We start from the raw sequence: 15346 nt of genomic DNA, 5'->3' as shown, positions 1-15346 counted from the left end.
GGCAGGTAGAGTTTAAAGGAGTCTCCATGATTCCTAATTCTTGCTGTCCATGTTCTTGTACAATCTCATCTCCACAAGTCTAGGCAGACTCCATAACTTTCTTCCAGTCAATACAATATGACAAAGATGATGTGATATTTCTCTCATGATCATGTTATGTGCTATAAAACTCTTTCTAACAAACTTGCTGTGGAGTCTCTCTCTCCACTGTTATAAATAAGCCACCAAGAATTTGATAGCCATTAAAAATGTGATTCTGCCAACAATTTTGAAGTGGACCTACCCCCAGTCAAACCTTCAGATCATGATTCAGGCTTCATGATGGCTTGATTGTAGCTTTGCAGACCTCCCAGCTTTGCAGTGCCCAGGTTTCTCAGTTAAGAAATTGTGAGATAATATGTGTTTTAAGGTGTTAAGATTGTGGTAATTTGTTATGCAGCATGGAAAACTATTATACAAGGTCTTCCTTCTGTTCATAAATGATGTCTTTTTAAGAAATCTGGTTCAGATCCTGAAAGCTTTCCAATATTTTTCCTTTGGACTCCCTAGTTATTGGCCATCTGATACACAAAAGTTATTATTTTTCCATTTAGTGAATGATATTCCTTCTATGGTAAACTCTCATTAACATTATGAGTTTGTATTTGTTTTTCATTAAAATTTTTTTTGTCACAGCTAAGAGTCCAACTAACTTTCCTACACCTCACAAAGTTCCTACATTACTCCTTGTTTTCGTGTGGATTTAGAGATGATTATTCTAGTCTTCTAATTACATTGAGGGCTTGAGCCCTGGGTAATGATACATACACTTGCTTTTTAAGTTATTGTTTTTAGAAGGTGTGTGGAAGGATTTTTTATTTGGGGAACATGATTTTTCAGAAAGAAACTAGACTTGAAAAAGCATTTATTTCCTTTGTCACTTTAGCTAGATTTAAAAAAGTCGATTAGCAAATGTGTGCTAAGTAGCATAGACTCTTCCTTTAATTCTTAAATCAATAAAACATTTCCTCACTTATAAGTTGCTCCTAAAGAGCAACTTTAGGGAGAACAGCATACTCTTGCCTAATGTAAAGCCCCTATATTTTGATCAAAAGCAGATTCAATCTCTTTACCAAGGGAAGGGGACATTGTCATCTGTTTTCTTTTTCTTTGGGTGACATTCATTGCCATTGTAGTTCAGTGGAAAGTCTCTCTTTGATGCCTTGCAAAAATATGTTTAAATTACCTCATTTAAAGTCATCATCATCTTTTTTTTTTTGTATAAAATAGTTGGAAGAATGTAGACAGGTAACAGAACAAGGAAAACATATGAATAGTTACCACTGTGCTTCTTTTCTTCAGTTGTTCATAAGGTCATCATTGCTATACTATTGATGATTATCTGTGGTGTGCTTCATTCACAAATAACATCAAAAGTCCAGTGGTTAAACCTTAATTATTTCTCCTTCCCAACACATGTCAAATGCAGGTTGGCTAAAGACTCTGCCCCACAAGATGCTCTTTCTGGGATCCGAGTGAATATCATTTAAGATAGCATCAGTAATGGGGCACCTAGGTGGTTCAGTTAGTTGACGTCTGTCTATTGATTTTGGCTCAGGTTGGATCTCAAGATTCATGAGATCGAGCCCCATGTCAGTCTCCATGCTGCCAGTGAAGATCCTGCTTGGAATTCTCTCTCCCTCTCTCTCTGCCCCTCCCCTGCTCATGAGCTCTGTCTCTCTCTCTCAAAAGAAATAAATAAACTTTAAAAAAAGGATATGATCAGTAACAATCAGGAGGAAGCTAAGGTGCAATACAATGTAGAGGCAATATATACTCCCATTTGTAAGTAGTATAGCTTTTCTACTTATATTTCATGGTCCCAAGTAGTCGAGTAGACATAGTTATAATCTTGAATATAAGGAAAGAAAAGTATACTAAGTGTCAGACAGGAAAATATGCTAATTTTTAATGACAATTTTCAACTCCACTTAATACTTCACTCTGTGATATTGGGGATCGATGCTGAAAAACTACACCACCCAGTCTCCTTTGCTGTCAGGTTTCCTGATAGACACTGACAATAAGAGGCACTGCAGAAAAAGTAGAAAGTGGGAGAAAACAATCAGATTTACTTTTTCCAGTATTTGGTCTTGGTGTCTGTCTGATGGCCCTAGCAGTGGAAGTTGACCTCCCAAAAGCAATTGGCTCCAGGGTTTTTCAGAACCAGATACATCGTGGCCTTCAGATGCATAAGCAGGTGTAGGAAGCGCCCTGTCCTCAGGTTTCTCCTCTGAGTTCCCAGAAACCAAAGCATCCCTACATCACACCCTCGTAAGTAAGAAGCACAACCTCAGGCAGTCGCTGCTCTGAGTACCTGAGGTCTGGAAATCCACCTCATTTCCCCAGAAGAGGCAATCCAAGGGCCAGGCAGAAGCAGCAATGTTTTTTGTGACCTAGCCTCAGGAGCCATACATTTCCTTTTATTTAAACCACATCCCTGAAAGGGTAGTTATTATCTCTGCATTACCTCAGTGTTCTTTTGTTTGCTTGTTTTTGCCTCTTGTCTTGCTCCCTTTACAACCTAAATAGCAAGTTCCTTGTGTGGAATTCTCCCTGGTGATATTTGCCTTTTCCTTTCCTGATTGTAATCAGTATGGAGAAGAAAGAAATATGGAGGAATAGCAGAAGCAGCTACCTACATGGTATTTATGTATCCTGCCTCCATTACCTATTCTATTTTCCCTTTGGCAATGGCCCAGACTTGAGAAAAGTATATTTAGTTACTGACTGGAGAGACACAAAAACTCATTACCAAGGGTTTTGAATTCATAATGATTTTGCCTGCATTAAATTTCAAAAAGCTTCTTTTCCTTTATAAAAAAAGGGTTTTTTAAAATGTTTATTTATTTTTGAGAGAGAGAGAGAGAGAGAGTGACAGAGCATGAATGGGAGAGGGGCAGGGAGACAGAGGAGGAGACACAGAATCCGAAGCAGGCTCCAGGCTCTGAGCTGTCAGCACAGAGTCCAACGCCGGGCTCCAGCTCCCTCACTGTGAGATCACGACCTGAGCTGAAGTCGGAGGTTTAACCCACTGAGCCGCCCACGCGCCCCCAATTTCAGTAAGTTTTAATGAAGAGACCACTGAGTGTCTTCACTGAGTGGATTTCCCTGAGCTTCTTGATTGAGTCTGTGGGTTGATGTTACCGCATTTTAGAAAATTCTTTGCAGTATTTGCTTTGAATATTACTTCTGCCTTATATTCTCTCTCTTATACTTCTGCGATGCTAACTTACATGTATATTAGAACTATTGGCTGTGCCCCACATGTACCTTACCCACCATATTTTTCTTTTCTTTTTTTTATTTTGGGCATTTATTATTTACCTGTCTTCCAATTTACATTGCCAGCCTTCAAATGTTATTAAAATGATTTACTACATTCTTACATTTAGATGTTTTATTGTTTGATTCTGCTAAGCTGATTGATTCTTTTATATAGGTTTCAAATATCTATTGAAATTTCCATATTTTAATCATTTTATTAATTTCTTTCTATTTCCTTGAACAAACCATCAATAATAAACATATGATCTTAATATCCTAATTATAACATCTATATCATTTATTACTTCTCCTATTGTTTTTTATTGGTCTTATAACTCTATATTTTTACTTGATTATTTATTCATGTTGAATGCCAAACATTGTTTTAAAGAATTCTTGTATGTTTCTGATAAGTTACTATTTCCTTTGATATGAAGATAGAGGTGAGGCTGACTGACTTAATCCAAACAGGAATTATGTTGAATTGAAGCTGGATTTATGTAGATAGATCCAACCTATTTCTGGATCACTCTTATATCTAGTGTGTGGCTCTCCAAAGATTCTAATTAATGCTTTGAAGTGCGATGAATGCCTTTTGGCACACAGAATTTGCATACATATATATCAGAAACATAAATATCAGCTGTTTAGGACTCCTGCTCTATTCATCTTCAAAATTTGGCAAATATCTTGAGGAAGAAACTGCTGGATTAGTTTAACTCATTAGTCTTAAATACCAGACAGCTTTAGAGGCTGGCACAGGTCTATAGTAGTAAAATTAGCCATCTGTTTGAGGTTCTCAATTTTTCGTTCCAATTATACTGGACTTCCCAAAGTGTTTTTGATTTGTTTGACCCACAAAAGTGGTCCTCTACCAAGGTTAAGCCCAAATTCTCATATTTGACCAAAAGTTGGATGTAGCAAATGATCCCAGTGAGTAGACATTAGTTCCTTCTGTGAAAGTTTCTTTTCTTTCTGGAATTTTAATGTCTCTAGTCCCCATTGCTTCTGCAGAAATCTGTCATCTTTGAAATGAACAAATCAGGAGAGTATAGATGTTGGAGAGGCTGTGGAGAGATGGGAACCCTCTTGCACTGTTGGTGGGAATGCAAACTGGTGCAGCCATTCTGGAAAGCAGTGTGGACGTTCCTCAAAAAATTGAAAATAGAGCTACCCTATGACCCAGCAATAGCACTGCTAGGAATTTACCCAAGGGACACAGGAGTGCTGATGCATAGGGGCACTTGTACCCCAATGTTTATAGCAGCACTTTCAACAATAGCCAAATTATGGAAAGAATAAATGTCCATCAACTGATGAATGGATAAAGAAATTGTGGTTTATATACACAATGGAATACTACGTAGCAATGAGAAAGAATGAAATATGGCCTTTTGTAGCAACGTGGATGGAACTGGAGAGTGTTATGCTAGGTGAAATAAGTCATAAAGAGAAAGACAGATACCATATGTTTTCACTCTTATGTGGATCCTGAGAAACTTAACAGAAGACCATGGGGGAGAAGGGGAAAAAAAAAGTTACAGAGAGGAAAGGAGGCAAATAATAAGAGACTCTTAAAAACTGAGAATAAATTGAGGGTTGAAGGGGGGTGGGAGGGAGGGGAAAGTGGGTGATGGGCATTGAGGAGGACACCTGTTGGGATGAGCACTGGGTGTTGTATGGAAACCAATTTGACAATAAATTTCCTATTAAAAAATTATTTTAATAAAAAAATACATAAAATAAAAGTAAAATTTCCCCTATCTCACATCTGGGTTTCTTCTGAAATGCCTACTCTATTTCTGCAACAACTTTAGGGGGCCACCAGAAACAGAGGCCAGAAACATATATTTATAAGCTTTTTTCCCCATTCAGTTCCATAATTGTGCATGGCCAATATCACTAATAATCAGTTGTTTCTGGTATCAAACCCTAGCAAGTATTCCATCCTTCTCTGCTGTTTTCAAAGTCCATGTGAAGAGGTTCTACCAATACCTAAAAAGTGAAAAAAGTTTTGTTAGTTTAGTATTTGAATTTTAGACATTTTCTAAGATTATCTGTTCACACATGGAATGTAAGTTCAGTGAAAATAGGGGCTTTAATTTGTTCAACATGTTATTCCCAAAGCCTAGGGCACTCTCTATATGCTACCAAATGGTGCTCAATTATATTTGTCAAATAAATAAATAAATAATAAATGTGTTTATTTAACTATAGAATCATGTTAATCATCCTTCATTAATATACTTACTCAGAAATTTTCTTGAAGAGTTTCATGGTTTTGTTAATGTAACACAGTAAGTCATGTTTGCTATTTATAAGGTAATGCTTTTTATATTTAAACTGGATAGGTTATTGATAGTTCATTTTAATTACCTTTTTTAATTCAATCTGATTTTTGTCTTTAGTTTTTTGTTTTTAATAACTATTGCATATTTTTCATCATAGTTTAACATAAGATTTTTCTATGTATATCTTTGCCTATTTATCTGTCATCTATTTATCATTTTTCTATTATATACCCATAATCTATTATCTGTTTTTATAATTATATTTTGCTTATTGACTTTATTCTTCTCAGTAGTTATCTGTGTTTTTTCTTCCTTTCCATTGCTTATTTTCTCTAACTGTGGTATACAACGCTTCCACATTTTAAACTCTCCATTATTTTTTGTCCTCATCTATTAAATTATTTCCTGCCATTTAAAAACATTCTGAGTTTGGGGGAAACTTCTTTATGTGTATTCTGTTAATCACAGATTTGAAATGATGCAATGTCAGAATTTTTGGACTTTTATTCATCTGACTTGTGATTCTATTTTAGTTGATATCTTTCTATAACTTTCTTTTATAATCAAGCTTTACATTTTTTAAAAGTAAAGACTTTTTAGTATTATTACCATGATTAGATTGCTCTTTATTGAACAGTTTTATTTTTATTTTTTAAGTTAACCTTGTGTGTGCATGTGTGTGTGTTTAAGATATCAAACTTGCCAGCAATCTTTCAAACTTTCTTCTGGATTCGTGATTTTTTGGAAGTAGCTTTTCCTTTATTTTCCTCTGTTTCTTGTTTGTTTTCTTTTAAAATTTATTTTCTCTTATTCTCCTTTCTTTTCTCTCTTTCTTTCCTCCCCCATTTTTTCTTTATTTTTTGAGTGTGTTGGATGATAGTTATTTTCCGTATATTTTCTTTTTTCTTCCATTTTTATCTGTTCCTTCTTAAATTTTTTCTTCCTGTCCTCCAATATTCCTAATAATGTTTTATTGTCTAGATGTACCAAAGTTGATTTATCTATAGACTTGCTGAAGGACATCTTCGTAGTTTCCTAAATTTTAACAATTGTGAATATAGCTGCTATAAACATCTGTGGGCAGACATTGTGTAGACCTAAATTTTCAACTCCTTTGGGTTGACTCCTTTGCTGACCATATTATAAGAGTATTTAATTTTGTAAGAAATTGCCAAATTTTCTTTCAAAGTGGCTGTCCCATTTCGTATTTCTACCAGCAATGAATGAGAATTACTGTTGCTTCATATTCTCACCAGCATTTGGTGTTGCCATTGTTCTATATTTTATTTATTTATTTATTTTTTGAAACAGCTCACTACACTTGTAAGGCAATGTGTTGTATACAGTTCCCATTACTACTTTTGTGTGTGACTTATTCTACAATGCCTTCTGCCTGTTTGATCATCTGAATTTAAAGGAATCAAAAAAAAAATGGACTTATCCACAAGGTGTATGCCCAACATTTTTCCCAAAAGAGCTTTGTATGTGTGTGTCATATATATCAAAATCCCATGAGCCACCACCACTGCTCACCACACAAAATGGACTCCTTTTACATTTTCTTTTAAAAGTGTGGATGTATAGGGTCGCTTGGGTGGCTCAGTAGGTTGAGCGTCAGATTCTTGGTTTGGCTCAGGTTGTGGTTGCAGGGTTGTGGGATCAAGCCTGGCGTCAGGCTTCATGTTGAGCATGGAACCTGCTTAGGATTCTCTCTCTCTCTCTCTCTCTCTCTCTCTCTCCCTCCCTTCCTCCCTCTACCCCTCTGCTCCCCCCACTTAAAAAAAAATAAAATAAAAGTGTGGATGAATCTGTTGAAGATGCATGATTATGTAGTAAAACATCATTCTGATTATTTAACACATCAAAACTTATGGGAATAGAAAAATAGCTGTGAATTTCCTTATTCCCAGCCCCCCCCCCCCACCGTACAAAAAAATAAATAAACAAAAATCCTCTTCCCAAGATGGCTGTGATTTTTCTCCATCTGGATTATTTCAAGGTTTCTTTTTTTTCTGTATTTTGAATATGGATAGTTGTGATTTTTTAGGTATGTATCCTGTTTGATGTTCTCTAATCTTCTATATCTGTGTTTTGGTCTGTCATTAATTTGAAAAGTTCCACTGCCATTATTTCTTCAGATGTTCCTTTTTCTCATTTCCCTTTTCTCCTCCCAGTATTCCAATTAAGTATTTGTTACACTTTTTCAGATTGTCACATAATTCTTGGATACCATGCTCTGTTAAGTTTTTCTCTTTTTTTCTTTGCATTTAAGCTTGGTAAGTTTCTATTGAGCAGTCTTCAGGAATCACTGATTCCTTCCTCTAACTTGTTCAGTCTACTAGTGTGCCTATCAAAGGCATTCTTCATTTCAGTTACAATGTTTTTGATATCTAGCATTTATTTTGATTCTTTCTTACATTTTCTCTTTGTCCGCTTATATTAGTCATCTGTTATTGCATGCTACTTTTTCCTTTAGAGCCCTTACTGTATTAATCATCATTATTTTCAGTTCCCTGTTAGATATGTCCACCATCTGATTCTGTTGCTTGCTTTGGGTTTTTTCTTCCTTTTGTTACACATAGTAATTTTTTTGTTGTTGAAAGCAGAACACCTTGTATTAGACAATAGAAACTGATGTAAATAGGCCATTAGTGTGAAGGTTTATGAAAATCTTGCTAGGATAATCTTTTTAGGATGTGTTTAATATTTGCTGTGTTGCTGAAGCTCCAGGTACCTCTGGAAAAGTAGTATCTTCTAACGTCTTTGCTTTTGTCTTGTCTCTTGACTCTGAACTCTTATAAGTATTCTTTCTCAGAGAGAAAAGGGCTCTACAGCTATAATACACTGTATTATGTTATAAATTGTGTGGTGGTAGTTGTGGAAAGGGGTAGTGGTCTGTAATATTATGGTTATACCTCAATATTTTAGGCCTGTGTCCATAAGCTGTGATTTTCCCAACTGTTTCTCCAGTGATGTCAACTGACTAAGCCACCCAGACCCCCCTCCTTTTTAACTCAATCTTAAATTTGGTTTGTTTCTATTGTTATGTATTCAAGTTTAAAATCTTTCCCTCCTGATTTGTTTCCTCTTTGTCAGGAATTATAGTAATTCACTGCTTATTGTACAATCTCTGAAAATAGTTGCTCATATGTTTTTTTCCAGAATTTAGTTTTTTGTCCCAGAAGGCAAATCTTGTGGGAATGGTTCTTACATGACTAGATGTGGAAACATCTTAAATTCATTATTTTTAAACATTAAATGACATTTACATTTGTAGTGTAAGCACACATTTCAGTGAGAGTTTACTATTCTTTATATATTGACATATTTTATTTGTTTATATTCTGTTTAAAACTTTTGAAGTGAAATTTATGAGACTGACTTACCTATAATATTTATATTAGTTTCTATATAAGACTCAAGACAGACTCATAAATATAGGTTGGAAATATTGCCTTTATGATCACTCTTGGGTTTGTAAGAATGGTCTTGTTTCTTTTATTTATTTTTTTATTTTTTATTTTAAAAATATATTTAATATGAAATTTATTGTCAAATTGGTTTCCATACAACACCTAGTGCTTATCCCAACAGGTGCCCTCCTCAATGCCCATCACCCACTTTCCCCTCCTTCTCTTAAACATTAATAGTAAATAGTGAAGCCAGTTACAAAAGAGTCATTTTTCACTTGACGATTATTAATAAAAATTTAATTTCTTTAGTAAATATTTTAAAATTTATGTTTCTCCTTTATACATCATTTGATCTATTTAAATTTTTTTATTTAAAAAAGTTAATTTTTGGTAAAAATATTGTTTATTATACAGTTGAATCCCTGAGCAGAGGTTGGGAACATAGAACTCCCATGTAGCCAGAAATCTGCATATAATTCTTGACTCCCTAAAGTTGAAACTGCTAATATCTTACTGACAACCAGAAGACTTACTGATAACATAAACAGTTGACTAACATATATTTTGTGTGCTATATGTATTTTATGCTGTTTTTTTACAATTAAGTAAGCTAGAGAAGAGAAAATGTTATTAAGAAAATCATAAGGAAAGGACAATACATTTACAGCACTGTATTGTATTTATTCAAAAAGATCTGTGTTGAAGTGGACCCATGCAGTTCAAGTCCATGTTGTTCAGGGATGAACTGTGTATATATTTTAAATATCAGGAGTACCTGTCTATAGTGCTATCCCCTTTTCATTCCTGATACTTGTGATTTGATGTTGCTGTTTTTCCATTGTTATATTGGTTAGGGTTTTATACATCTTACTGGTCTTTCTGAGAATCAATGTTAAGCCATGTGATCATCTCACACCTGTCAGAATGGCTAAAATCAAAAACAAGAAACAAGTGCGGGTGAGGATGCAGTTCTCCATGAAGGAAACTTCATGCACTGTTGGTGGGAATGCAAACTGGTGCAGCCACTATGGAAAACGGTATGGAGTTTCCTCAAAAAGTTAAAAACAGAACTACCCTGTGATCTGGCACGCACACTACTGGGTATTTACCCAAAAAATACAAAAACACTGATTCAAAGGGATACACACACCCCTGTCTATTGCAGCATTATTGCCAATAGCCAAATTATGGAAGTGGCCCACGTGTCCATTGATAAATGAATGGAAGAGAATATGTGGTCTAAATATACAATGGAATATTATCCAGCCATAAAAAAGAATGAAATCTTGCCATTTGCAATGACATAGATGGAGCTAGAGAATATAATGTTAAGCGAGATAACTTAGAGAAAGACAAATACCATATGATTTCACTTATATGTGGAATTTAAGGAACAAAACTAAATAGCAAAGGAAAAAGGAGACAGAGACACAGAGAGAGAGAAACAAAGAAATCAACTCTTAACCATAGAGAACAAACTGATGGTTACCAGACGGGAGGAGGAGAGGTGACTGGGGAGATGGGGGAAATAAAAGAAGGGGATTAAAGAGTACACTTATCATGATAAGCACTGAATAAAGTATACAATTGAAGAATCACCATATTATACACCTGTGACTAATATGACATGTATGTTCACTATACCAAAATTAAAATTAAAAACTTAATAAAACATACAAAAATAGCCAGTAGAAAAAAATGTTAAGCCATGTGAATATCCTATATTATCCTTATTTTTTCTATTTCATGAATTTTTATCTGCATTATTTACTTTCATTTTTTTTGTTTTGACTTGTTTTCTATTTCACTGTGTTAAAATAGAAGATTAATCTAGTTGTTCCTGCTTTTCTTGCTTATAGTATCTACTTACAGTGTTTTTCATATATCTCTTTAAATACTTCTTTTCCTGTATTGCAGAAGTTTAGACATAGCAAACTGCACTATTTAGTTCAAAGTCAAAACTTAATTTGATTTCTTTTTGATCCATTGAGTTTTAGCTAATTACCTAATTAGTATTTATTTCTATATTAACCTGAGCATCATCAAAGAACATACCCTGTATGATTTCAGTCGTTGAATCTGTGGTGAGTTTCTTTATGTCCCATCACAATAGTGAATGACAGTAAGTGTTCTTATGTATTTTGAGCACTAGCATGTTTTTATTGCTAATGCCATTGTAGGAAGTTTAAGGAATTGGATGCTTGTACATTTTATAGATTAGATAGTCAAACTCTACCCTGTGTGCTTTCTAGTTGGAGATATTGGAGAGTTCAAATATCTCCTGTTACTATAGTTCTTGGCACAGATTTTGTTCTATCGATGAGGTCCACACACACTCAGAATTCTAAAGGGCAAAGTGAGCTGAGGATCAACTTTCTGGTCCTTTTGACATTTTCTACCAGGGAAATTTCATCTTAGAAAGGTTGTGAATACATGTGGGCTATTTTCCACAGCAGTATTGAGACCCCAACTTCCTAGTGAAGCTATTTTAATGGATGAGGAAGCAGTGACATCTTTTTGCTTTCATTTATCTGGTCCCTGGACCACAGTTAAGGTTATGCATTTTTAAAATTGTATCTCTAATGGTAGCCTATCTTTGTGAATTTTACTCTGTGCTCTTAGGGTCATTATAAGAGTGTCACCCAGAAGTTCCTCCAGTCTTTCCAAGTTTCACAGGCCTCAATTCACCTTAATTAATCATTTCCTGTTCAAAATAAACTGTTTACTTCTCCTACACTTACAAAACTTCTACTAATACAACGTTATAATATGGAAGAGCTCTGGGCCCATATGTTTTGCTATCTACACACTAAAAAAGTTCCAGATAATTCTAGAAATAATTTTTATTTTTTTTATTTATTTTTTTATTTATATATGAAATTTATTGTCAAATTGGTTTCCATACAACACCCAGTGCTCATCCCAAAAGGTGCCCTCCTCAATACCCATCACCCACCCTCTCCTCCCTCCCACCCCCCATCAACCCTTAGTTTGTTCTCAGTTCTCAACAGTCTCTTATGCTTTGGCTCTCTCCCACTCTAACCTCTTTTTTTTTTTTTTTCCTTCCCCTCCCCCATGGGTTCCTGTTAAGTTTCTCAGGATCCACATAAGGGTGAAACCATATGGTATCTGTCTTTCTCTGTATGGCTTATTTCACTTAGCATCACACTCTCCAGTTCCATCCACGTTGCTACAAAAGGCCATATTTCATTTTTCTCTAAGCTTTCTTATGTGTAAATACTAAATAGTTTGAAAATATAGTGGAAGGAATGATAATATTAAAAAAAATATTTTTTAAATTCTTAGTAAGAATATGTATAAAAGATCATGATCTGTATTTAAAAATCCTTAATAATCATATGTGACTAAAGAGTACAATAAAACCAGAGACATAATACTCTATTTAATGTAACTAATATTGTTTGGATGCCATTTTCACTGAATATTTCTGTAAGTTAATTATAATTCTATTTTTAGAAAATCTCTTTTTTATTTAAAAATTCTTTCTAGATTGCCACGTAGTATTCCATTTTTAAACCAATACTACGTGGCAATCTAGAAATAATTTTTAAATAAAAAAGAGATTTTTCTAAAAATAGAATTATAATTAACTTACAGAAATATTCAGTGAAAATGGCATCCAAACAATATTAGTTACATTAAATAGAGTATTATGTCTCTGGTTTTATTGTACTCTTTAGTCACATATGATTATTAAGGATTTTTAAATACAGATCATGATCTTTTATACATATACTTACTAAGAATTTAAAAAATATATTTTTTAATATTATCATTCCTTCCACTATATTTTCAAACTATTTAGTATTTACACATAAGAAAGCTTAGATTAGCAAAACTTTATCTGATTTTGTGACTTCGAGGGCATTTGTCATATCATGAAATACATTGACATCAGGAAATACAGGTAAATCATTATGTGGAGTTAATTTCTACCTTTTTTTAAAGCATAGCAAATATAACTTATGATAATTTAATATATTCATTTGTTTTAAACTTATATATCACAAACATTTAAATCTGTTTCCTTATGCTTATCAGTAAGTATGCTAGGATAATTATCAGAACATTTTTCCTTATCAATGAAGAAAATAAAGTCCAGAGAAAGCCCTCAAAGGATACACGCCACCAGAGAAGGAAAGCTCCTTATGTTTGGGCTATTATTAGATTATTTGCTTATGTCTGAGGTTACTGCAGTCCTCATGGACAACAGCCCTTGAGCCTGCACTTCTGTCCCCATAATTGACTTTATGATTGCTCCTCTCCCAATGGAATCCATCACAGAGGATGAGCAAAACCTCAATGTGGAAAACTCCTGAAGAAAGGTATCAGAAGTAAAGTAAGTACTATTGATATTTTACTGAGTGATCATGGACTCTGGAGACCCAAGGCTGTTATGGTCCTCAAATATCCACAGTTATCCCATTGTCCTTATATTAAGATATATAAGGCATAATAGAATACAAGAAAGGAACTCTCCTTCATATATATATTCCTTAAGGCTGTTGGCCCTGACTGAAGAGTGAGAGCCCTTGAATTGATGCAGCTTTGATAAAAAGTTATTCATTGTCATGTGAAGATTGGAATGTTTATCAGCTTCTTTCTCTGCTTCAAAGAAAATGGCTAATATGTAATATATGAAATCACAGAACTACTAATGGAAATAAAATATATACAATGAGGCAATAAAATGCATTTATTTGGGAAGAATATCCTTGACCTGAGATTTGGAAAGAGCTTTAGAAATGCTATCTAGGCTTACTGATTGCTTTGATGTTATTAATTTTAACATACCGATAACTAATCATTTTTTATTCTGTTTTCAGAGTTGGCACAGTAATAATGGAATTCAAATAGATAGAGGTAAAAGAAGGCAAAAATATTTCTAAATATGTTTGTTACTGTTTTTAATAATTCAGACACTGATAGGCAATCATGATGGCTATGGCACTATCATACAGATTATATGTATTCTTTGTATTTTAGATTATATTCTTATTTTAGGTAAAGATAATTATTTAACGATAAATACATTGGGAATAGAAACTCAAAACGTGACGAACATTGGACAATATATTAAATTACTTCCTTGGTAAATACTCAGCAAAATTATGATCTAAAATATAATAACCTTTAACTTCTTTCACTGCTTAATAGAATAACAGTCTTATGGACTTAGTATTATATAGTTCAAATTCCTGGTTCCTTATGACGTTAACATGGTTTTATATGCAATATTTAATTAAGATATAACTAATTTAGTCTACACTTAAGAAAGTGTTTGTGTTACTAGAAACAAAGCCCAGATTTCATTTGTTTGTTCTTCCTTGTGCCTTTCAGCAGGTTGCTGCCATGAGTGACAGGGGAACAAACAATCACTCGGAAGTGACTGACTTCATCCTTGTAGGCTTCAGGGTCCGCTCTGAGCTCCACATTCTCCTCTTCCTGATCTTTCTGTTTGTGTATGCCATGATCCTTCTAGGGAATGTTGGGATGATGACCATTATTATGACTGATCCCCGGCTGAACACACCGATGTATTTCTTCCTAGGCAACCTGTCCTTCATTGATCTCTTCTATTCGTCTGTTATTGCACCCAAAGCCATGATCAACTTCTGGTCTGAGAGCAAATCCATCTCCTTTGCAGGTTGTGTGACCCAGCTCTTTCTCTTTGCCCTCTTCATCGTGGCAGAGGGATTTCTCCTGGCAGCCATGGCCTATGACCGCTTCATTGCCATCTGCAACCCACTCCTCTACTCTGTCCAGATGACAGCACATCTCTGCACGCAGTTGGTGGCTGGTTCCTATATTTGTGGCTGCTTTAGCTCAATTCTTTTGACCAGCGTGACATTTACTTTGTCCTTTTGTGCTTCCCGAGCCATCGACCACTTTTACTGTGATTACCGTCCACTTCAAAGGATTTCTTGTTCTGATATCTACTTTCTTAAGGTGGTTTCTTTTTTCTTATGCAGCATTATTATTTTGCCTACCATAATTGTCATTATTGTGTCCTATATGTATATTGTGTCCACGGTTTTAAAGATAAGATCCTCTGAGGGACGTAAGAAAGCCTTCTCCACTTGCAGTTCACACCTGGGAGTCGTGAGTGTGTTGTACGGTGCTGTGATTTTTATGTATTTCATCCCTGATAGATTTCCTGAGCTGAGTAAAGTGGCCTCGTTATGTTACACCCTAGTCACTCCCATGCTGAATCCTTTGATTTACTCCCTGAGAAACAAAGATGTCAAAGAAGCTTTGAGAAAGATTCTAGGGAAAAAAATACTTTTATTTAATTCTATCTTAACAGTGACATAA

General features: G+C 34.6%; 1 protein-coding gene across 1 annotated transcript; it reads left to right on the top strand.

The window, feature by feature from the left end:
- The first annotated feature begins 14383 nt into the window (after positions 1 to 14383).
- LOC147579113 (olfactory receptor 9K2-like) lies at positions 14384 to 15346 on the top strand. Its single transcript, XM_086715114.1, has one exon. The coding sequence runs from the start codon at positions 14384 to 14386 to the stop codon at positions 15344 to 15346; it is 963 nt and encodes a 320-aa protein (XP_086571240.1).

This window comes from Puma concolor, chromosome B4, assembly GCF_028749965.1.
Source record: "Puma concolor isolate L17-30 chromosome B4, mPumCon1.1.hap2, whole genome shotgun sequence".
NCBI classification, from domain to species: Eukaryota; Metazoa; Chordata; class Mammalia; order Carnivora; family Felidae; genus Puma; species Puma concolor.
Note: the sequence above shows the minus strand (reverse complement) of the source record. Positions and strands in the feature narration are given on the sequence as shown.